The sequence below is a fragment of the Dinoponera quadriceps genome, unplaced genomic scaffold, assembly GCF_001313825.1.
Source record: "Dinoponera quadriceps isolate SergipeBrazil2010 unplaced genomic scaffold, ASM131382v1 scaffold1040, whole genome shotgun sequence".
NCBI lineage: Eukaryota > Metazoa > Arthropoda > Insecta > Hymenoptera > Formicidae > Dinoponera > Dinoponera quadriceps.
In genome coordinates this window covers 94,970-117,808 of record NW_014555251.1, presented here as the reverse complement: position 1 = coordinate 117,808, position 22,839 = coordinate 94,970, and the positions used below count along the sequence as shown (strand labels likewise).

The following is a 22,839-nucleotide window of genomic DNA, read 5'->3' as shown; positions in this document are numbered from 1 at the left end:
AAATACATTTCACTTGGAATCGGGGTTAGGTTTAACGTTGATACAAGTAGACTGCGGATATGAATTGTTGAAAGAAAGGAGTGTGAAAAAGCGATAAGCTCGAACTGAGGAGAGAAGCGAGAGAGCGATCCAATCGCGTGGCATCACGAGGCGAACGCGTCTGCGCGTACGGGATTGCAAATCGGACCTTAGGTTGGATGTTACGGCGCGAATCCGATTGGGCGTCGTGGCCACGAAGGCCACATCCGGCAGCGACACCCGCAGTATTGGTCGATCGCGCGACGGCAGCAGCGAAGTTGGTCGAATTTCCTATATACATTATTGATAAATAGCTCGCGTCGTTGCCCGTGTGACTTTCCGACGCGGCGAGAACAGCCGACGGATCGTGCGTGATCGACGGCGGCTCGCGCGAGGCCCATTTTTCGAGTGGAACCGAGTGTGCTCTTGTCGAAGAAAGAAGCGTGGTGGCCGCCGTGAACGACCGACTGCGCGTACGACGTACCGTGACGACAGTTACGTGAGAAGAGAGAGAGATAGAGAGAGGGAGAGAGAACGCGCGCGCGTCGCCTGGCGAGCGGAGATCGGCGACGGACGAGAGCAGCCGAGTGCGGACGACGAGATTATCGTACGTTGGGTGTGACGGTCGCGCTCCGTGTATCGGAGGACCGGCGAATCGTTGCTCGAGATCCAAGCCAGCGTTCCTCGCGAGAGCCCGCGGCGCTATCCCACGAGAGCATGCCGAGCCCGGCCACGAAGAGGTGAGCGAGCGAGGGAGATAGAGATAGGGAATGATTGTGCGTGCGAGAGAGCGCGAGCGTGGGAGAGAGAGAGAGCGAACGAGCGAGTAAGAAAGAGAGAGAGAGAGAGCGATAAAGAGAGACGGACGAGAAAGAGCAAGAAAGAGAACGTGCGTTGAAACCCGTGAATCCGAGAGAAGCTACTACTACCTTCGAAGGCTGTTTTTTGCTCCGCCATTGTACGTTGCGAGAGCGAGCATCACGGGCGCGCGACACGACGGAAAGGAAAACGGTTCGCGGCGTCTCGTTAACGCACGCCCGTGCGTGTGTTCGTCGTCATCTCTCTCTCTCGCTCACATCGCGCTCGATACTCGCGACCGCGCGCGCGGCAACGCGTGAGAACAGTGTCCGCACAGAGTGCGCCGCAACGAAGCGAGGAAATCGGCTCCGATTTACGCGCGTTACGTGGTCCGCGTAAGCCGGTCCGCCTCCACGCACAGGTATCCCCGCGTTCTTTATCGCGCGGCTAGCCGGCTAAATCGGATCGGGCCCGTTACGCAATAGACCGTGTGCGAAACCGACGAGGAGGAAGCGGCGTCTTCGTCGTGTTTTTATTAAACGCGCGCTCTCTCGTCTGTACACGTAGCCGCCGTCGCCGCGAGCGTATCACGTGGTAATGCGTCAGACCGTGTGGCCGCTTTACTTACCTGTTACAAACGCATCGGCCAACAGTGTGTGCGTGTGTCGCTGCAGCGTCATGATTACGACACGTCGCGCCGAGTCGCGACGAACCGACCCGACCGGGAAGATCCTTCGAACCCTCGGGAGTCGCCTCCCTCCTTTCCGCCGTCTCCCTCCCATCCCTTCTTCCATAACCGTGCAAGATATTTCTTGCCGATTTTCATCCCGGCGGTTTCGTCTCTCTCTTTGTGTTCCTCCCCGTCAGTGAGATCGCCCGGCCGGTCGCGAAGAAATATCGACTCGTTTCCGGCGCGACGTTGCACACGCTGCAGTTTGCGCTGTAATTTTTCTCGCGACGATTTGCTCGCGATTCCCACGCGAGGACTCATTTCCCAGGGAGAGAGGTATTTACGAGACCGACGATATTTAATTTCGGGATGTAGTGGATCAGCTGGTTGAAACGCGCGATGTGTTCACATTTTCCGCTTGCACCGACGGAATCTGTTGTCACGCCGCGAATCGTTTGCGTTTCGAAAACGAGAGGTCTCGATTATTTTCCACATTCTGTACCGTTTTATTTCTCAACCGAGTCGCGCAAGTACTCTCTCCGTACGTGTTTATAGCGTGGGAACGCGATTCTGTTTATTGCGCAATATTATTCTCGCTGGAATACTTGAAATGCCGTAACTACAATAACATTTGAGCTTTATTACGTACAGTTAATGTTATCGTAAATACGATATTGCGATTCGTTGTGATTGTCTCGAACGATTTGCCACACATAGCTCAACCGAATCTTTTGCCCTAAAATAGACACGTAAGAGTCGAACGTTTTCCGATTGGTGTTATCTGCAAGATCGTACCTTCGATAAATTTTAAAACTAACCACTGTTAATGTTTTACCGCGATAAGAAGTGAGAACGGTAGAGTTGAATTCATTTCCGGCGTGTAAAGAAAATATGACGAACGTATCTGTTGCACAGGAAAAAAGTTGCATCGAACCGTTGCGTTGAATCCGCATTGGATACACGAGTACTCGACCGTAAAATGCTTTTCTAGAATGAATAGTTTGTAGCTTTCGTTATGTAAAAGTCTGTATATCATTTGCAATGGAGCACGTTGTAAGTTAAACATGTTTCTTCTTTTTTCCAGGACGCAAAAAGAAACGCAGAACGCATTGCTACCGATAACTCCGATCTCGGAAATATTTTAATACAGCGGCGAAAAATTATTGCGAGCGCAAAGTCCAGGAAATAGTCACCGGTGATAAAAGCATCGTTGGATCGGTGAGATTGGATCTTCTCGTAACGAGGGCATACTTTGGAATACGTTTAATGAGACGTCAAATATGCTACGATTTCTGAAAATCAAGTGAGTTCATCCGCAAGTTTATCGCGAGCTTTATCCTTTGTGAAAAGTATTCCGATTAAATCCAAGGAGGCACGATGTAACACGTTGCTTTCTTCCTTTTGCAGGAAACATAGTGTCTAGAAGAAATGGACAAATCAATGATGAGCAAGACGGAAGAGAGCGTCGGGACGACGTAATTACGCGCGTAAAGGATGATGATAAATGATACATTATATAGTAAAACGTAAAGAGCAGAATCCTGTAAGAAGGGGTGACAAAGTGGAGAGAGAGAGAACAGCGCCGGACAGATTAGCGTAGTAATGGATGAATGGGAGTGAGCGCGACGCAGAGGGAGCGCAGGAGCGGACGGGAGCCTCTGGATGTCGAGGCCGCGGCACTGGCAGCGTCAGTGGCAGTGATGGCCCCTGCTCTGACGGAAGGCGGTCCTCAAAAGCCTGAAAACTTGCTCCCTTCCCTCCCAGCCGGCGGTTTTCTCTCCGCAGAGCAAGCCACGCAGGTGTGCCAGAATCGCGAGATCCTGACCAAGTTTGTCGTCCCGGCGAATGTGCAGCCGTCGAAGATTGACGACCAATGTCTGCGCGGTGTCTCGAAAGATCTGATACGCGATGTCATTAACTCGAAATACGCCAGCAATCTCGACAGTCTGTCCGCGTTCGCGAGCGCGTCCGACTTGATCGCAAAGGACTTGACGGAGCAGGACTTTGAGCGGCCGGTCACTCCGGACGAACCGCAGGTGATTGACTTTATAATGAACGTCCCATCTATGGGTGATCAAACGAACAACATGGGCTTCTTGAAATCGAGCGCGGACTTGCCTCTGGTGGCTTCTGAGACTGCGGGCGACAATAAGAATTTGGACGTCGATCAGATAATGGCCTTCGGCTCCGACGAGCAGTGCAACATCGGGAATGTCGCCGATATCGGGCACAACGTCGACGAGATCCTGCAGGTGATCAAGTCGATCGAGGGTGCGGACAGTGCCGAGAACATTTCGGCGGGCGGCAGCGAGCCCGTGCAGAGCGCCGTCGAGATGTTTGCCGAGGAGGGTTTCGCCTCCTTCGAGCGAGATTTACTTAATGACGTGGACGTGATGAGTCTTTGCAACGATAACATGAATATCTCCGACACGGTGGACCAACAGAAGTCTAACAACTTGAGACTGCAGCACATTGTGGCGCAGAAGCAATTCGAAAACGAGAGGAGGAGCGCCTTTCTATTGAGAAGACTGAGGAAACTTCAGGCGAGGACGGTGGGCAGGCACGTCGCGGAGGAAACTACCGGCGTTCTCGAATTGGCCCATCATGGAGTAAAGAAATATTTGTTTCAAGAATTAGTCAATATCAGTTCGAAATCTAATGTCAGAAACTTTCCTGAGATTAGCAGCAGTTTGCATTCGTTTCTACAGAAAATTGAGAAAATGTGTGTCGCCCAGAGTAACAGTGCGAATCGTCAGAGGGTGTGTTGTCGATACTTTGGTGGAGGCTCGCGCGACAATTTGGCCGGCGCGTCTGGCAGTAACGGCAGCAATCGTCAGCCAGTGTTTGGTACTCACCAAGTTAAATTGAACGGTGAAGAAGTGGAAAGTGTGGCCGGACCTTTATCCACGCAGCTGCACGTTGTGGAATCTAACTTGGATTCAGATTGCACAGCATCCAGCAGCGGTGGGGAAAGTTGCGACGAAATGCAGACTTTTAACAATCCGCACCAACAGCATCTGCCCATGTGAGTTCAACCAGATCTTCCTTTGCCATCCCCCCGTCGGTTTATCTCGCAATGTATTTATTCACCCCCGTTTCGAGGGAAGACCACTCGAAATTTCCTTCTCTTTCATAATGATTTTTACATTGATATCGCATCTCGCGAATCTCTTCTTTCGTTCGCGTTGTTCTTCGTTTTAGACGACAACGCCGATTTTCCTTCGAGATCTCCGAGATTAATTTGATAGATTTCACTTTTCCGCGATCGCGCCACTTCCAACGAAAGCTTTGATTTTATTTTCTCAATTTCCAAAAATGTAACTTTTCAACGAGAGCAGTGAGTATTACTCGCGCAGTGTGGAAGAAAACGGACCGAATATATACATACACTTTCTGGCTCGGTTCTGAATTCTTTATCGTTTGTTTGCTAAAAACAAGAGAGGGAGAGAAAAAAAAAAGAAAACGCCGCTTTCTCTAAACACATTTATACTGGATTTGTGTCCGAATTGCTCATACGTAACTAACATTACGTACGCGTGTAATCGCGTCGTGTTTCTTCTTGCTTTTTTTCTTTCTCTCCACTCGAGCGTTGTTTAACTTTTGTCGAATCGAAGCTTCTTCAATCTCCCGATGCGTAGATGCGTGTGTACATAATTGTACGTTAGACTGATATATACAATATATCCTTACTTATTTATCGCCTTACTTGCGAATCGATGGGCCAATCGTATTGTTACATTATTTGCACAGATCCAAAAGAGCGGCATGGAGATATGCACAGGATCGTGCAGGTGTAGCATCACGGTGGACCTGGCTGCAGGCACAAATATCAGATTTAGAGTACAGAATTAGACAGCATAACGATCTGCAGCGGAATATTAGGGCCACGAAGGGCTTGGTTATTCTTGATAATGCGGAAACCGTTAACGGATACAGTGGCGCTCTACCCGGTTCTACTGGACGATACAATTCGTCTGAAAGTGAATTACCAGCTAGTAGAACGCGTCCATTTGTATGGAGTTTTTTTAGAAAGAGAAAGCTTTTGCAAGTGGACAAGCTACACGAAGTTTCAAAGCGTGCAGCTAAAGCGTCAACAGTGAGATGCAACTGTGATCATGTGTTGCCTGCGTGTGCTTTATGTACAGGAAGGCTTGATCCAATGCAGCCGCAAGAACCAATTGAACAACTTTCTATACAGGAACGTGTAGCACTTGTTGATCCTAGTTTTCATCCGGTCTTGTCGTTCCCAGACGGTATGATCACTTACTTATCATCGCATACATTACACCTCTGACGTTCCTCCGGATGGAGTGACCGAAAAAAAAAAAAAAATGTCCGATATGTTGCTATCGAGAAGATTCTAGATGCCAAGTTGACCAATTACTTGGAAGAAACAAATACGTATATACGCGTATACATGTTGTTAGAGTTGTCGAGTAACTCTGAAATTTCTTTATTTTAGAAATTGTACACGGCACTCATTTAGACACCATCATGAAGTCGACGGAGTGGCAACAAAAGACTTCGAGAGCAAACTTGCGAGTTACCCGAGTGAAAGATAAAGACGGCAATGAAAGAAGGAGTAAGAAACTTCCTGGTCACAGGACGAAATATACCGCGCGACTGAAGAAATCGTCCTCTACTATTCTTACAGCAAGTAAGCGGCCGCTTGTGCGCGCGACTTTTGCGATTTTGCGCCGATTAAGTGATGCAATTTTGTTGCGCTCTCGCAATGAATAACATACTTCTTACGCAGGGATCAAGAGAAAAGTGTTGAAAAATGGCAAAAGAAATAGAATCGGTCACGAGAGAAGCGTGCACGGATTAAATAAGAAACGAATATCAAAGTTGCCGACCGAGGATGACGACGATATTAGCGCGCTTTCAAGTTCCAGCAAACACTCGTCTCCAGTGCCTTCTCCATTGCAACACGTTACTGCCTCATTGGAGAAAAATGCTGTTAAAGAGAAAAGTTCCAATTCGCACGGGTAAGCGGCACTTTTTTTGGTTCTCACTAGCGAGACTATTGCATTGATTGCATGACATGCACGCGAGAGAGAGAGAGAGAGAGATACCTTCCAAAATATCAAGTAGAGAGTATGATTCTCCTCCACCGGTGAAAAAATCGCTTCCAGTGTTTCGAAACAAGTACCCACGTGTTTGTAACAACTCGACTGTGTGATATTTCAGGCGTTTGCGACAAAACTCGTACGACATTGACAATATAGTCATCCCCTACAGTGTCGCTGCTTCAACTAGGCTCGAGAAATTGCAATACAAGGAGATTTTAACACCAAAGTAAGACACATGTGTGACTATTTCGTAATGTAACTATATACTCATCGATAGTGCGGTACCATTAAGGATAAATCGATTGAGCACGTCTTTATATCTCTATCAAATGATTTTTTTTCCTTTTCCTCACTAAAGATGGAGATTGTGCGAGGAGCCGACGAAAATGGACGTGAAAAATGGTGTGATGCATATGCCTTGCCAAGAAGACAGTGATGTAAGTATAACGCAGCCCCTTCTATCCGTCTAAATTTACACTAATACCCGTGGGGCCCCGTCAGTTTGAAGATATATCGGATGAAACGATCGCCCTGAGGCACGAACGTAGCGAGCGGGAGGAAAACAAACGTTTCATGACGTACATCAATATGCCTCATCAGACGCGTATCCGTCACAACCAGCGACGTGTTGACAGCAGGGCGGATAGCGGTGCGAATACGCCAGGTACACCGGCTCGATCGTGCGTCTCGATCGCGCGGAAGTACAAAGAATCGAACATTATTCCAGATCCCATGTCGCCGCACGCTAGCGACCTAAGCGGCGACGTGATATCGCCGATCACGTCACCGCCCGCTACCCCGTCGCAACAGGACACGGAGCATCCGTCGAGTTTGGATTCGCACCGGCCGACCGCTTTACAAAACGCTCTCCGACGTCGCGCCATGCCCGCGTCAACGTTGAGACTGGGAAGGGACGACGTCGCATTTACCGAAGACGAAAACGAGGTAACGATCGATGAGACGGGGTCGGGACGTTCGCAACCGTCTCATGTATTACACACATACGTTCTCGCAGGTCCCGTCGTACGAGCCCAGAATATTCCCACTGTCCGAAGAAGATTACAGCGAGATGCTGAAGGCGATGCCGGATGGACATTGGCAAGCCTCATCGACATCTCTATGTTCCCGCGACGGAAACAAGGCCGATGATGTACGTACATTGTACTTGTATTGATGTCTTCGCATTAAATATCTGAAAAGTTTTAATTACATCAATGTATGGGTGCTAGTACTGACTATTAATGTACACTTTGAGCCAAAACTTTCATGGCTCCTCTCGAGGCTATCTCTCTCCGGTAAGCAGTGCCACTTGACGCTTCCTATGTTCGTAACGTAATACGTTTTATTTGTCACGCCTTTCTCAGATTTAGCAAAATTACACGTCAAACTCGTCTTACGTATGTTGACGCGATCGTTGTCTACTTTCCGTGCATTATAGCAACCTCTACACGATATATTATAGTTTGCTCCTTGGTTCGCGCGTATAGCTACCGCATATATATATTTATATATATATGTATATATATACATATATATATATGTACACGCACACACACACATGAGCTTGCAATCCTGAAGAGATTTTTTGTATAATATATATACATACATATATATTGCCAAGTGACCGGATTGAATGTGGTTGGTCCCGGTAACTGTCGCGCATAACACCACTCGTGTTTCGTTTCTAGGACGTGGAAATGGATTCTCCCGAATCAGATTCGACCGAATCGGCTTGTTGCGATATAGACGGTGAGGATCCGAATGATCCCGAATGGACAGTAGCCGACGATAGGGACACTGAAAAGGAAAGAATACGTCCGACGGCTAAGAGATAGGATAAAACTCTTGATAAATACATTGTGTCTACGTCGTCGTTACTATATGCAGAAAAGCTACCTGTCAATTGTTATATATACCTGTCGGTCATGTAACATGCACCTTAAGTTAATGGTATTACGAATCTGTAAAGTGTATTATAAATATAAATTTTATAACTTCATTCTGCTTATATAAATTAATGGGAAACCTCTTGATTATTCTTGCTCTTTTTTTTTTTAAGCATTGCTATTTTGGCCAAAGCATTAGGATTGTACGAGCGTCGTGTTAACGTTAGCGTACGTACATTGCATTACCAAATTTCCTCCTCTGTGTTACGAATAATAGGTAGTGTTATAATTCCGAGGGAGAAATGGAATCTCATGACAGATCGAGCGATTTTATAAGAAAAAAATGTATGTTACAATCAGACATTCACTTTGAATAAAAATGCCAATTGTAAAATGCTCCGTAGCACTGTGTACCTTCTGACTCTTGTGCGCTTTTTCTATTTTGTGAGAAAGGGGATACTAGATTCCGAGACGCGCACTTAACAAAAGACTTCGATACCACGGTCGCTTCAATCACAAATGTACGTTACGATTTTATTGTTACGTGAAAACTTATATTTTTAAATCCTTGTATTATACATGTACATATACACATATACATATATATCCGACATTACAACTTTTGCACCTAATTTCGCAAATATCACACTTTATGTAACAGTCAAAATCAGTTGAATTTAAGAGAGAGAGAGAGTCAAGTTCCGTTTACTTTTCTTTTCGATCTGTGTTGTATCTTTTAAGATGCGTTTTTACATCATACAGGTAAGAATAATGATGCAACGTTAAAATTATGCGAGAAGAATGTAAATTCGTGTATCATAGGAGATAGTCTCGATATAGCGTGTGAATTTGAAGTATGTAGAACAAAAGCAGCTCGCGTGTTAAAAATGCTTGTGTATGGATAGCTGTGTTATCAGTTGAATAAAAATACCCTGTATTTTGACTGTTATGTTCTTATCATTGCTATAATTTGTGAGACATAATTTCATTCGTTAATTTAAGCGTTAACAATGACGAAATTCTTGTGTCACTGTGATTTCGCGACTTTCTAATAGTCTGTGATACTACATGTGTATTTTCTTTCGTATTAGAAGTTTTATAACCAGGTAAATGTTCACAAACTTTTTTGAAGATCGCATGCGTTTCAATTTTGTACATCACTTTTACGATGCCAATAAAAATGGGTGATTACAGAACTTGTTCTTTTCCTCTCATCGTTGAATACGAATCGCGTTTATCCACCTTATCTACATTTAACGTCATTTCCTACGCGATGATACGCGATAAATCTTGCCGTTGCTCGATCTCCCGTACTCGATATATTTGCTTAATAATAATGAAATGGAATCCGAAATAACCACATGTGATATTATAAAAATACAAAGTCACGTTTTTATTTCCAAATCTCAGTGTATAATATATGAAATTAGCACAGAAACACAAAAGAACACATGTGGATACAAAAATATGAACAATGTAACAAGTTAAGAATTTATCCGGATATCTACACATCGCTAATCTATCTTCTTTCAATACCAACAAATTTAGTATCGAAACAAACAAATCCAACATCCAAACTTTCAATATCCACTGTAACTGCAGTACATGTAGAAGAAAATTGAGGAATACAAATTAGTCTGACCACTTGATTGCCCTCACCTGCAAGTATTCATTGATTATCGCCTGAAAAGTATTAGAGTAACATCACCTAGCCATGCGATATTAACACTTACCTTTCCACAACTTTGTTTCAAATTTAGCTGTGTTACCCACAAAATATATATCCGGACAGTGATTTATAATGAACGGATCTCTTTCGGAATAAGGATTTGCCGGCAATGTGTCCGGGGCGGTTGGACACATGTGTTTCCAAAGCAGCGTTCTTTCCAGCCATTCCAAAGAAGAAATGTCCGTCGCACCGGTTGCCTTCGCGAGATCCTCGATCGGCTGTCCGCTGCTACCCATTATTACACGCTCAGCGACTTTACCGATCCACGGGTTAGTCGCACCTTTGAAACTTTGGTATCTGGCGAGAATATATAGGGCAACATTTGTGTGACATGCATGAAATAGAGTGTGACGAACGCCGGGATCTACAGTCCGTATTTACCGCAAGTGGTATGTATATTTGCACAATACCTGGATGTTAGTGGTAGTACACACGGATGTAGCGGCCTCTGGGGCAGCATCGCGTTGGTAGGATCGTGCTGACCTGGCATCAAAGTGATGCAACAACACTTTGCTATTTCGGCGAGAAACTCGTCCATGTGTTTCGTCGCTACAGTTACTTCATTTACTATCGCGGTATCTTGCGCCTTTCCTTCGGCGTGTCCAATCAAGGTATTTGTCTTTGTAACAGTTTTCACGGTATTGCCTAGTAGTATACAATGGTATTATGAAAAGTTCACTTTACCGTTATACCAGAAATATAACCGATTTACCAGCGATGATAACTCTGATAACGTGAGTGACGTCTTCTTGCGCCGTTGGATCTCCAGCCATACCGCATATCCATTCTCTCAAAAGACTCAGTGACAAACTATTAAAGCTGTTTACCAAGTCGAGTCCAGAGAGGAATACCAGTTTTCCCTTGGATTGTGTCTTTTGGACTGACAAACTCTTTGATACGCAACCAGGGAAGCACCATTTCTTGATCTGAATGAAAAGTAAATCTTTCTCTTACCATATATAATATAGAAAAAATGTAGAAGATACCTAAAACGAGATAAAAGACGGAAAAATCGATGCTTACTGCAAAGGTACCATTTTTCTCTTTGTGGCCCAATATAGCGCACACAACTCCTGTCACATAGTTCTTTAGCTCCGTAACATCAACTATTAATTTGACACGTAACATTTCATCTTCTAGGAAAAGTTCATCATTTTCCGAGCAATAATTTGATTTTGGCTCCGGAAATGTAAGTTGATGATCTTCGCTTAACTCTTGTAATATCGACGGCTTCGACTTTTGGTGTTTGTAAAGGGTGCCGATTATTACGCACTCCTGTCCTTCAAAATCTTCCAATTCCGCCAACTTCAGTATTTTAACATTATCTGAGAATGAGACAATACACAAATGACAAAACACAGTTCACATTTATACGATTCATTCATTTTTTTATCCTTCCGTAAATAAATACTTTTCTTTCGAGTTAGCGTCGCTAACTCGGGAACCAAAACAAGTATTCGTTTTCTTTCTTCATCCTTTTTACAAAGTATGAAACATCTGCTTATTGTTAGTCTTTGTAGTAATATATACAATTTTTTTTGAAAGGGAGAGAGAGATGAAAGCATGCGTAACTTACCCCATTTTGCAGTGACCCGTGGTATCAATGTCTCCTTTAATTCCGCCAGTCTCACTGCATAAATGTGACAAAATTGCTTGGAGAAATCCACTAAATTATTCTTGAAATCGGCAGTTAGGTCTTCGTATTGTGTTCGCTGCCTTTTAAATTCTTGCGGTTCGGAAAGTAACTTTCCAGCCCGTTTGTTAATTTTATGCACCATTCTTGATGGTATACTGAACTACGGTAATATCGAGAGACTCTCTGTGAAATCCTTCCGGAAAAGCAGCATGCTCATTGGATATCGTGTGATCTGCAAGAGCGCGGAAAATATACGGAACTCCAGCCTCAGGCCCGTATCACACAGCAAGTGAGCGAACGCAGCCTCGATGCCCAATAGGCAAAACGAACGAACTTTTCGCAAAGACCAAGCAGTTGGCCATACCGACGCGCCTAGGGGAATTTCCGTGAGACTACTGGCAGCACTATGTTTACAGGTCTCGTCGCGTAAAATAGTGATTTGTTTGCGGCCGTTTTTCTGGCTATCCGAGAAAAAAGCGATAACTGGGCGTGTAAGAATCTCTATTAACTACGATTTTGTCTTTATCGCGAGTTGTCCACACAATGGACGCGAGCGGTGAGCAACCGCCCGCGATTACGACCGAGCCCGTCTCCAGCAGCGAGCAGGAGCATAATGACGAGACTATGGAGGAGACGGAGGAGTACAATTACGACGGCGATGAATACAGGCATTTCGTGCCGCGTGGCCGTGGTGGTTTTCGGTGCGTATACGTTGGATCGTATGCCCTCGTCATTAGTTGAGAAATTTCTACGACCAATTCGTATACATTTTATTATTATCTTTGCACCGCCGTTTCTGCTGATCCCCTTTTCTTTTGGAGAATATTGTACGATTAGCATCCCTTGTTGCATCGCGTCATCCTAATAGACTATAAACGAGACGTTGAATTTTAGCGTAACGAGCACTTTGTATGAGACTTTTTCTGAATTTAACATGACATTATAATTTATTTGTAAAGTATCTCTGTCATTATAATTTATTTATATTAAAATGTGAGAATATTCAAGGTGCTCTTACCGATAAAAAGCATACATTCAAGATGCTTGTGTCCTTTTTTAATTATTGCTACGATATATTGATAAGTATATACAGTCATAACGTATAAAAATAATTTAAGGGGTCGTGGCAGAGGTGGATTTGATTTCCCTATGAGAGGTGGACCTCCAAGATTCCGAGGAAGAGGTTTTGGGCCAAGAGGACCAATGTTTCGCGGAGCTAACAATGGATTTCCTTTTGAGGGTCCACCAAGGCCAAATTGTCCTCCTGGTCCAGCTGGACCAAGATTCCGAGGTCCACCACCATTTGATCCCAGCTGGGGACCTATGGGACCACCAAATCTAATGGGACCTCCAAATTTAATGGGTCCTCCAGGAATGGTATACATTATCTAGTGACTTTTATAGTATAATTGTTTGATTCATATTAATTTAGATTTTGAGTTTTGGTAATTATTAATGTTATAACAATTATCCCAAGGGCTTTATCCTACATATATAAATGTAAAATCTGATTATTGGTTTAGCCACCACCGCATATGATGAATGGTCCCATTGGTACTGGACCAGGGCCATATGGACCACCTCCTGGAATGGGACCTCCTAACATGAATAGCGTAAGTATTATGTAACAGAGAATGATTTATAGATGTTGCATCTTGTGAGATTTTACATTTTTTCTTGCACGATTAGTAGACTAAAATACGCATTTATAGTTGAACAGCAAAAAATCTATATGCAATGATAAATTTGAAAAAGCAGGTTTCCAAGTAAGATGTATTCTGTTCTAGATTCCAGGACAACAACAACCACCTCAGCAACAATCGCAGCAACAGGCAAACATTCCAGGTTTAGATCTCAATGGAGAAGTATGGGTAGAGACAAAAACATCCGATGGCAAATCATATTATTACAATATTCGTACGAGAGACACTACCTGGACTAAACCAGAGGGACCAAATGTGAAGGTCATGGTGCAAGATCAGGTCGGTAAAAATTAACAAGGCCTGTCAAACATCATGAATATAACACTTTTGTGCTTTGCCGTTGTTTTTGTAAATGATTTCGTCTTGTAACTAGAAAATTTTGGCCTCTCTGACGTTAACCTTTCAGCTTTGCAAAGGGCGTATACGTAGACAAATTTTGCTCAATACTTATTTTCTCATTGAAATGATGTCCTTGTGAACGTATTGTAGTCGGAGAAAAAGATGAGAGAGAATATATCGCCTCGGAGTCTAGGTAGCTCGCTCGGTGGTAAAAACAGTCACTCGGCAAGCGGAGAAGGTCTCCAGCAAACTCCAGTTCCTGATATATTTTCTCTCCAACTCTTGCAATACAGCTACGTATTGCCTAGCATCAATAAAAACAAATGAATATCGCGTAAATTACATGTTCAGCGCATGAAATATCAGTTTATTTGATTTTTATGACGCGTCTGAACGACCGTATTGCGATTTTCGTACACAGCTTATCATCCAAAGTGTGTCGTAGAAATTCCACGCGCTGTCAATCTGTACGATTGACATGATTAGTCCGGAATAAACTTGTATATCTTGCTTTGCAGTTAGAACAGTTAGTACATGGTGCGTCGAAACAAGCCGCACGCTCTACCACACCTACTTCGTCAAGTAGCACACCGACTCAAATTAGCGAAAATAGAATTTCGCAATCGGGTGAACAATCATCCTCTAATAACACGGATGCCATTAATCAATTAAGTACAGCACCTCCTGGCACTGGACCACCTCCTACATTAAACGACACGCCAGACGTCAGCAACCAGGCATCTGAAGCAAATCAGTCTAACGGTAATGGGGTGTTTAACTCAACATTTCCAAATTGATTAAGTCTTTCGAGTATCTTTGCTTGGTATATGAAATACATACTGTCCTAGCGATAAAGCTATAAAATATCGAGTCAAATGTGTTGAATCGTCAGGTGCAGCACCCACGACAGTTGCTAATACGCCACCGATAAATACACCGAGTGTAAATACAAACATGATGCAACCACCTCCGAATATGATTCCTATGCAACATAGAATGCCAAATCAGTTTGGTGGTCCGATTGCTACGCAATTCGGGACAGCGCCTTTCGGAATGCCGCCGCCTGGTTTCCAACCCTTCGGGGGTTACGGGCCGCCGCAAGCGAACTGGGGTAACGTATACCGAGGATAAAAAAAAGGCGAAATGACAGAAGCGAAAAAATGTACAGCCCGACGTATCATATTTCAGGTATGCCGCAAATGCCCCACGGTGTAATGGCACCTCAAGCGCCTGCCGAGGATCCCGCTGTATTGGCGCAACTTGACTCTGAACTGGTGGCATCCGCTATGGTTTGGACTGAGCATCGTGCTCCGGATGGCAGATTGTATTATTACAATAGCAAAGCCGGGGAATCAGTGTGGGAAAAGCCACAAGCTCTAAAGGATCTGGAAAGTATGTAACACGACGTTATTGCGCGTATATACACACAATCGATGTCTAATCTGTGATTCTATAATGTATTTACGACAAACGGGTAAATTTTATCGGAGTAGAGAGTAAGAGCGAGAAAAGTCATGCGTTATCTCTTTGCTCTATATATTGCGTAACAATTGTCCTTCTCGCGATAACTTTGTGAAATACAACAAGAGTGTACGCGGCGGCGAGTTGTTCTCGCTCTTATGATAACGGCAGGTGAACAATAGGCATCACAGACTCCCCTCCCCCATTCGTCTATGACAGCCCGATGTAAACTTGAAATCTTTGCGACAATTTGTCAGATGCAAAATTGGCTCTGCGGCAAAAAAATGAGGAAGCTAATTCTGTACCTACCACCACTGCTGTTACGGCTACTACCGTTACCAGTAACAATACCGCGGTGGAATCTAACAAAGCAGAGAAACAGCAGGAGAACGCTCATGACACCAAAGATAGTACAAAGGATAGCGCGGATAACGGTAAGCCGAAGAAGGAGGAGAACGCCGCGAAGGAGCCTGCGAAACCTCAAGACAAGTCTAGACCAATTTCTAGTACGCCAGTGCCTGGAACACCGTGGTACGTATGATATGCGAGATATTTATTTCTCCATCCATTTCACCATATCATTTATCGAACATATTCTGTGCAAAGGTGCGTCGTTTGGACGGGCGACGGGCGGGTATTTTTCTACAACCCATCCTCGCGGATATCGGTCTGGGAAAGGCCGGATGATCTTATTGGTCGTCAGGATGTAGATAAGATGGTGGCGACTCCACCGGATGCAGTCGGTCCGGCGAAACCGATACGTCAATCAGATACCAGCGAAAGTAGCGACGATGATCAGCCGTCAGCAACGAAGAAAATGAAACTCGATGATGCCAAAGGTGGAACGAAACTCATCCACAATCGTGCCGATTCTTTTGTGCCAACTCTATGTTATATTTCAGGTACACCCGTGAAGGAAGAGGAAGAGAAGGAAGGGAAGAAGACTATCGACATCGGTAAAGAGGCCGCGATAGAAGCCGAGGTAAGGGCAGCCAGGGAGAGAGCGATAGTTCCGTTGGAGACCAGGATCAAGTCGTTCAGAGATATGCTTGCGGAGAAAGATGTGAGTACATACATACAGTTGGTGAGACGGTTATTACGCGTGATGTAATGTAGTTGATGACTACCAGCGCGATTGGCTGCTGCTCTTCTGTAAATCCGATGCGACTGCTGGATATCGTTGTGTCGGTTTAGGTATCTGCATTTAGCACTTGGGAAAAGGAACTACACAAGATTGTATTCGATCCACGCTACTTGCTTTTGACGTCGAAAGAAAGGAAACAGGTTTTCGAAAAGTACGTGAAGGAGAGAGCGGAAGAAGAAAGGCGAGAAAAGAGGAATAAGATGAAGGAACGGAAGGAACAATTTCAGAAACTTCTAGAGGAAGCTGGACTACATGGAAAGTACGTATGTTTAATGTATTAGAACGCGCGTTTCACCGATACGTCGCGCGAGTAGAGAACTCTCGACTGTGAAAACGTGAATTTTTCTGTTTTGTAGATCATCATTTAGCGATTTTGCTCAAAAGCACGGAAGGGATGAACGATTTAAGAATGTAGAAAAGATGCGCGAACGAGAAAGCCTTTTCAACGAATATCTTCTGGAAGTGCGAAAGCGGGAGAAAGAAGAAAAAACAGCCAAGCGCGAACAGGTATTTTTATTTTATTAACACCATTATAAAAAAGAAATCGTTCTTTGTGACAATGCCAGAGACATTTTTCAGGACATGCATTAATAATGTGAATGAATGATTAATTTAGAAATACTTTTAACGGTCTTTGATTATGCGATAAGTGAGACAAGCATTCTAGCGACATGTATCTCCTTCAAGATCCTGCCAGAAATGTACGCATATGTAAACTGCATAGAGGATTTATGTACATTATTCTTTTCGTTTTTGAATAATTTTGCACTTGTTTGTTGTCAATAGAGGCTCAACTTTAATTTATTAATAGTAAAACAGACAATCTCTATTATTGATGACAAATTATCCTCTCACAAACTCTGTCTTATTGAACTTTCACTCCTTTCCTTCGCATATGTTGATTTTTGTACATATAGACTATTTCCGAAAGACTATCAAAAGATATATCGATGTAAATTTTGTTCTCTTTTATGCGTGCGCACACACACACACACACACACTCTCTCTCTCTCTCTCTCTCTCTCTCTCTCTCTCTCTCTCTCACCTTGACAAGTGTTGTTTTTCAATCTCAATCGTAGAGTTACATCTTACGTATAAATGTGTACATAAATCCTCTACGTTTGGAAAGAAAGCGTCTCTACTCCTTTTTAGCCTCATCCGATAAAAATCCTGCTCCTTCTTCCCTCCATCCCAGGCAGGTGTCGTTCTTTCTAACGAATGTAAAGCTTCCCGATAATAAATGCTGCCCGAGAAGAATACTCAAAGCGGCATGTATAAATGTAGTATTACTACATGCTACATTCGCGATAAGTTGCGGCTGAATATGTATAATTATTCGGCACTTCGTTCCTACATTTAGATAATTATATATCATTTGATTGTGTACTTTCCAAGAATTGCTTCCCATTACTAAGCGAGGCTTTGCGCGATGGTATAAGAATAAAATTATGATTTATAGACGCAAAGCGTTCTAGATAGGAGAGTGATATACGTTTAATGATAATGTTTAATGAAGTTTACTTTTGCAGCGATAATGAATTATTCTTTCAGGTTCCATAGGTATGTTATTATTTTGTTCCACTTGTAAAAAATTACGAAATATGAATTCCTAAATTATAATGGCTGCGAAGAACACATATACCAGGAGATATTTCTCTAATAATAAAATTTCTCTACTCCGATAGATTTGCTCGATAGAGAAAAGTTTTTGTAGCTCTAAGATGGGAGATGTAGAGAATAAAATCTTAGTATGTGACGGTTCCTTATATACTTATGTGTTCTGAACTCTCCACTTCAGTCAGGAGGCAGGCAGGACAGGTTCCGTATGTGGAGTGGCTCGGTTCTGAAGCTGGTTGGTGGCATGGATGATGTCATCTACCATCCCCACCTACACTGCGTGGCACAGTTGGCACACCCTCGCGCGCCGCATTCTTTACTCCAAAGCAGAGTCATGAGAATGAACAAACTCGGTATTTGTATATTACTCGTAATCCTCGTTACTTCAAAAGATTAACTTTCCCCAGAGTCAAAACCAATTTGAGAAACTTCACGTAAATTCACTTTGACAAAAGGGCTGTAAGTGCCCGAGGTAGCATTAGTTTCCACTACAGTTTTTTTCACACTTTATCCCGATTGTAAACATTCCATTCTAATGCTACCACTCGACTTTTACCAAGTGTATGGACATAAAAACAAATTCACCTACGACACGAAATTATATACATTTCTCTTTTTGTGCATTCTGTAAAGCTGCCGGTTTACATGCTTTTCGTTGACATTTCATGTGTTTTCAGCATGGTCTCGTTTATCGACAGTGTCAATCGACATATTTTTTTTCGCATACATCTATCATTGTGTAAAGTGCACTTTGTGCACGTACATACATATATGTTTGTGTGTGTGTGTGTGTATGTTTGTGTACATGTATATATGTATGCATGTATGTGTGTGTGTGTATATACACACACACATGTATGAATACGTATACATATGCAATATATATATATATATATATATATATATATATATATATATATATATATATATATATATATATATATATATATATATATATATATATATATATATATATATATATATATATATATATATATATATATATATATATATATATATATATATATATATATATATATATATANTATATATATATATAGACACACACACACACACACACACATGCAAAGAAAAAAAAATTACAGATTACTATCCATTCTTTTATTGTTCTTATGTCAATACATAATACGTCAAGCTAGATGTACAGAGACACTTTTGAGCTTTTACACACGAAACTTTTCAACGGTCAAATCAATATACACAAACGATTCGTGATCGACAGTGTGGCGAAAAGAACTTAAACCTTGCATCTTTGACTATCCCAGCGGAATTAGATTGGCATAATAGAATGAGTGTGCATTTTTATAAAGCAATCTGGTTTATACTCTTCTGAGAACCTTGACTACCGTTGTCACAAGAGTAATACAAGTGGATCTTTATGAGATTTCACTCGATAAAGAAGTTGCTTGAGCGGCACACGAGCTTCTTACTGCATCGAAATTCTTTGTAGGATCAGGATTCGAGTAACGACCATTATGGCAATATCGAGACGAAAATGTGCCAGCATCTGAGCTGTAATCATTTTTTGATCGATCGTCACTTGCAAGTACGATCTTCTCAACACGACAAAAACATTATGGCTGTCGCACGAGATATTTCGGTCGTTTATACAAATTACGCAATGGGGACTTTGGAGAAAAATTGTGCCGGGGACTAATTTCTTAGGCTTCTCTCGCGTAGATCGAACAGTTTGAAAATCTCTCTCTGTTACAACTTATTTTGCTCGCTCTAATTGCTTTCAGTATTATGATTTGCAAGTATCGAAGCTTAGGAGAGAGAGAGGTGCGCTATTTAAAGAAGATAACACCAATTCAATAACGACCATGGTTATTTTTTATGTAAAAGACGTACCATCAAACACAAAAATACATACACACCCACACACACCAAGTGAAGGAAAAAGCGTTGCAGTATTTGTAAAAGATTGACGCGATGTGTTACGAGATTCGTAACGCTATCGCCAAGATAGCGATCAGCTCTCCGAGAGGTATTTTAGTATGAGTAGGAGAAAAAAAGAAATTAAAGAGAAACTCGTTTCGTAATTTGGACGGCTGCGAGCTTCTAATGTTTTTTCGGAGTTTAATGATAATGTACTAACCATTACTTTTTCGTTTCAGCAAGGACAGCAGTTAGACATTTACTTATCTTACACATCCAGTCATCATTAAAGGCGAAAAGAAAAAAATACACGTTGATACGCAAGCGTGATTACTCGTAGCGCGACGATTGGTTAATTTCGATTGAATCGGCGGATTTAATGATGACTGGTTCCGAAATAATCATTTTTACAGGAATAATGAGTGTAATTTTTTTCAGCCACCAGCTCTTATTTCGTTAAGAACAAAAAAAATCCGACAAATATAGAGCCCTTAACGTTGTGATATCTCCTGACTCGAACGCGAACACGAATTTCTTCTCTACCCCTAATGAAATATAGTTTGAAAACCAATTAAAAGGTTTGCAAGTTGAAATAGTTTGATCTCCACATTACAAATCATTATATATTACAACTATATAAAAGTGATTGTGTAATGTGGCTGAGCGTGTAATAATTGGTTGGAAATACTATTTAAAAGCCTGCATGATAAGAGAAAGCCAAGAAAATTTCATCTTAAAAAAAAAAAAGCAGAATTGTATAATAGTACGTAAGCAAGCGGTGATCGTTCCTCGGCGATGAAAACTCTTACGATAAATGCTTTTCAGGTGAAAAAGGAATTCATTGCGATGCTGCGTGAGCACAAAGACATCGACAGGCATTCGCACTGGAGCGAATGTAAGAAAAAGTTGGAAACGGATTGGAGGTACAGAGTCGTAGAATCGGCGAGCACGAGAGAGGATTGGTTTAGAGATTACGTTCGCATTCTGAAGGATGAGCGGAAAAAGGAGAAGGAGAAAGACAAAGATCACCGGCACCGGGAGAAAGATCACAAGACGGAGAAGAAGGACAGAGACCGTAAGGAATCGGACAGGAGTAAAGACGCCAAATCTACCAAGGACAAAACTGACAAAGATAGTACAAAGGAAAAGAAGCAACGTAGGAGCGAGGCACCCACCGAGGAGAATGGAAAGGACAAGAAGGAGGCGGTTGTAGAGAAAGAGAGCGGTGAGATCGAGGAGAGTGACGAGAAGAGTATCAAAAAGGACAATGACGTAAGTTTATCTAACTTTTCGTCTTGTTCGCTCGCCAGCTGAATTTCTCCCTTCATTTAGAAGGAGGACGGAGACGACCATTCCGATTCGGAGGAGGATCGTGAGAAGCAGAAGAGAGAACGGGAAAGACGGGCGGAAGTTAGTATTCGCGAGAGGGAAAAGGAAGTACAGAGAACCCTTGCTACGCATCTTCGCGACAGGGATAAAGAGAGGCAGCATCACCGCCATACTGAGGCTGTTCAACATTTTAGCGCCCTTCTCGCCGACTTGGTTCGTATCCTTTGCACGCTCCTCCTCGTCACACTTGACAGACCTGGAGAGGCAACACACTGTGTCTTGATTTGCAGGTGAGAAACGGCGATCTGGCATGGAGAGAGGCAAAACGACAACTGAGGAAGGACCACAGATGGGAACTGGCCGAAAGTTTAGATCGCGAAGAAAAGGAACGACTATTTAACGAGCATATCGAACAGTTGGGCCGCAAGAAGCGCGACAAATTCCGAGAGGTGCTCGACGAGGTGGGAGCTTCGACCGAGTTGACAGCATCCTGGAAGGACATCAAAAAATTGCTCAAGGATGACCCTAGATATCTAAAATTTTCTTCTAGCGACCGAGTATGTCACGATAACGCAGTTTCATTGAATTAGCTCTGTGAAAGCGAGTATTTCGGCGAATCTTCTTCGTTCATTAATCGCGTTATCTTGTCGTTTTAGAAGTGTGAGAAGGAATTCAAGGAATACATCAAAGACAAACTAGTTGCTGCTAAGGCGGATTTTCGGGAACTTTTGCAGGTGCGTTCAACTAATATCGTTCGATTGATACATCTTGCGAAACTGAAGTTGCTAACTAAGCTAAAACTTCCAGGAGACGAAATTAATCACCGACAAGACGTATAAAAAAGTTCAGGAAAATAGTGCTTGTTTGGCAGAAATTGAGGAAATTTTAAGGAAGGACCGGAGATTCCTCGTACTCGAAGCCGCGGCTGCTGAGCGTACCCGTCTGCTGATGGGTTATCTGGAAGAGCTGGCGCGTAGAGGTCCTCCGCCACCTCCTACTGCCTCGGAGCCATCCAGAAGACCAACTACAAAGTAAATTTCACGAAAGAGAAAAAAAGAAGATCGTTTTGTCCCTTTAGCTACGATCTCTAAACTTTTATCTCTTATTTCAGTTGAATGTTGAGCATCGAAACATGGTATACATCTGCCGATGTGGCAACAGAAGGATAAATTTATAATTATATCTGGATGTGCACAGATCGTCATAATAGCCTTAGAGCACAAATTGCACCATTCTTGAGCGCCGTGTATAGGTAATGCGTCCAGCGGAACTCGCTAGGCGATCAATTAATGATGCCTAAGTGATGATTACGTTTTTAGATTCATTTCATAGTTGTAGAACGGCACAATTTTGTGTGTCAAGTCTATTGTGCCGATCTGTGTATTATATACACGCAAGTTTATTATTGTCTATATAGAATTCAATAAAATTAACGCCAATTATATACGTATAGCTGGAATTGTGTTGCGTTATGAGATATTGTAATACAAGCATATTGTTTGTTGAATAATATTAAACCCTACTTGAAGAGCAACGTC

At 42.9% G+C, this 22,839-nt stretch overlaps 3 protein-coding genes across 5 annotated transcripts; 2 read left to right on the top strand and 1 right to left on the bottom strand.

Annotated features, from left to right (window-relative positions):
• Window positions 1-199: 199 nt before the first annotated feature.
• LOC106743688 (KAT8 regulatory NSL complex subunit 1) lies at window positions 200-8,557 on the top strand. 3 transcript variants are annotated; one of them, XM_014617778.1, is made up of 12 exons: window positions 200-758; window positions 2,571-2,789; window positions 2,894-4,511; window positions 5,237-5,739; window positions 5,949-6,143; window positions 6,243-6,474; window positions 6,677-6,784; window positions 6,917-6,995; window positions 7,060-7,222; window positions 7,286-7,503; window positions 7,574-7,708; window positions 8,247-8,557. In XM_014617778.1, the coding sequence occupies exons 3-12, from the start codon at window positions 3,097-3,099 to the stop codon at window positions 8,391-8,393; spliced, it is 3,195 nt and encodes a 1,064-aa protein (XP_014473264.1). In that variant the 5' UTR covers window positions 200-758; window positions 2,571-2,789; window positions 2,894-3,096; the 3' UTR covers window positions 8,394-8,557. The 3 variants fall into 3 exon arrangements, with proteins under 3 accessions (XP_014473264.1, XP_014473266.1, XP_014473265.1); XM_014617780.1 differs by lacking the exon at window positions 200-758 and adding an exon at window positions 892-1,237; XM_014617779.1 differs by lacking the exon at window positions 200-758 and adding an exon at window positions 1,473-1,822.
• A 44-nt stretch (window positions 8,558-8,601) lies between these two features.
• On the bottom strand, window positions 8,602-12,039 carry LOC106743689 (DNA polymerase delta small subunit-like). The gene is made up of 6 exons (XM_014617781.1): window positions 11,750-12,039; window positions 11,197-11,498; window positions 10,886-11,099; window positions 10,584-10,818; window positions 10,178-10,470; window positions 8,602-10,103 (listed from the first exon to the last, which is right to left on the bottom strand). Exons 1-6 carry the CDS (start codon window positions 11,949-11,951, stop codon window positions 9,964-9,966), a joined length of 1,386 nt encoding a protein of 461 aa, XP_014473267.1. The 5' UTR covers window positions 11,952-12,039; the 3' UTR covers window positions 8,602-9,963.
• A 177-nt stretch (window positions 12,040-12,216) lies between these two features.
• On the top strand, window positions 12,217-22,753 carry LOC106743690 (transcription elongation regulator 1). Its single transcript, XM_014617782.1, has 18 exons — window positions 12,217-12,510; window positions 12,928-13,186; window positions 13,333-13,422; window positions 13,597-13,791; window positions 14,370-14,613; window positions 14,744-14,962; window positions 15,040-15,243; window positions 15,570-15,843; window positions 15,919-16,151; window positions 16,215-16,375; window positions 16,507-16,715; window positions 16,813-16,963; window positions 20,798-21,244; window positions 21,305-21,514; window positions 21,592-21,858; window positions 21,958-22,035; window positions 22,109-22,332; window positions 22,413-22,753. The coding sequence occupies exons 1-18, from the start codon at window positions 12,353-12,355 to the stop codon at window positions 22,414-22,416; spliced, it is 3,627 nt and encodes a 1,208-aa protein (XP_014473268.1). The 5' UTR covers window positions 12,217-12,352; the 3' UTR covers window positions 22,417-22,753.
• Window positions 22,754-22,839: the final 86 nt, after the last annotated feature.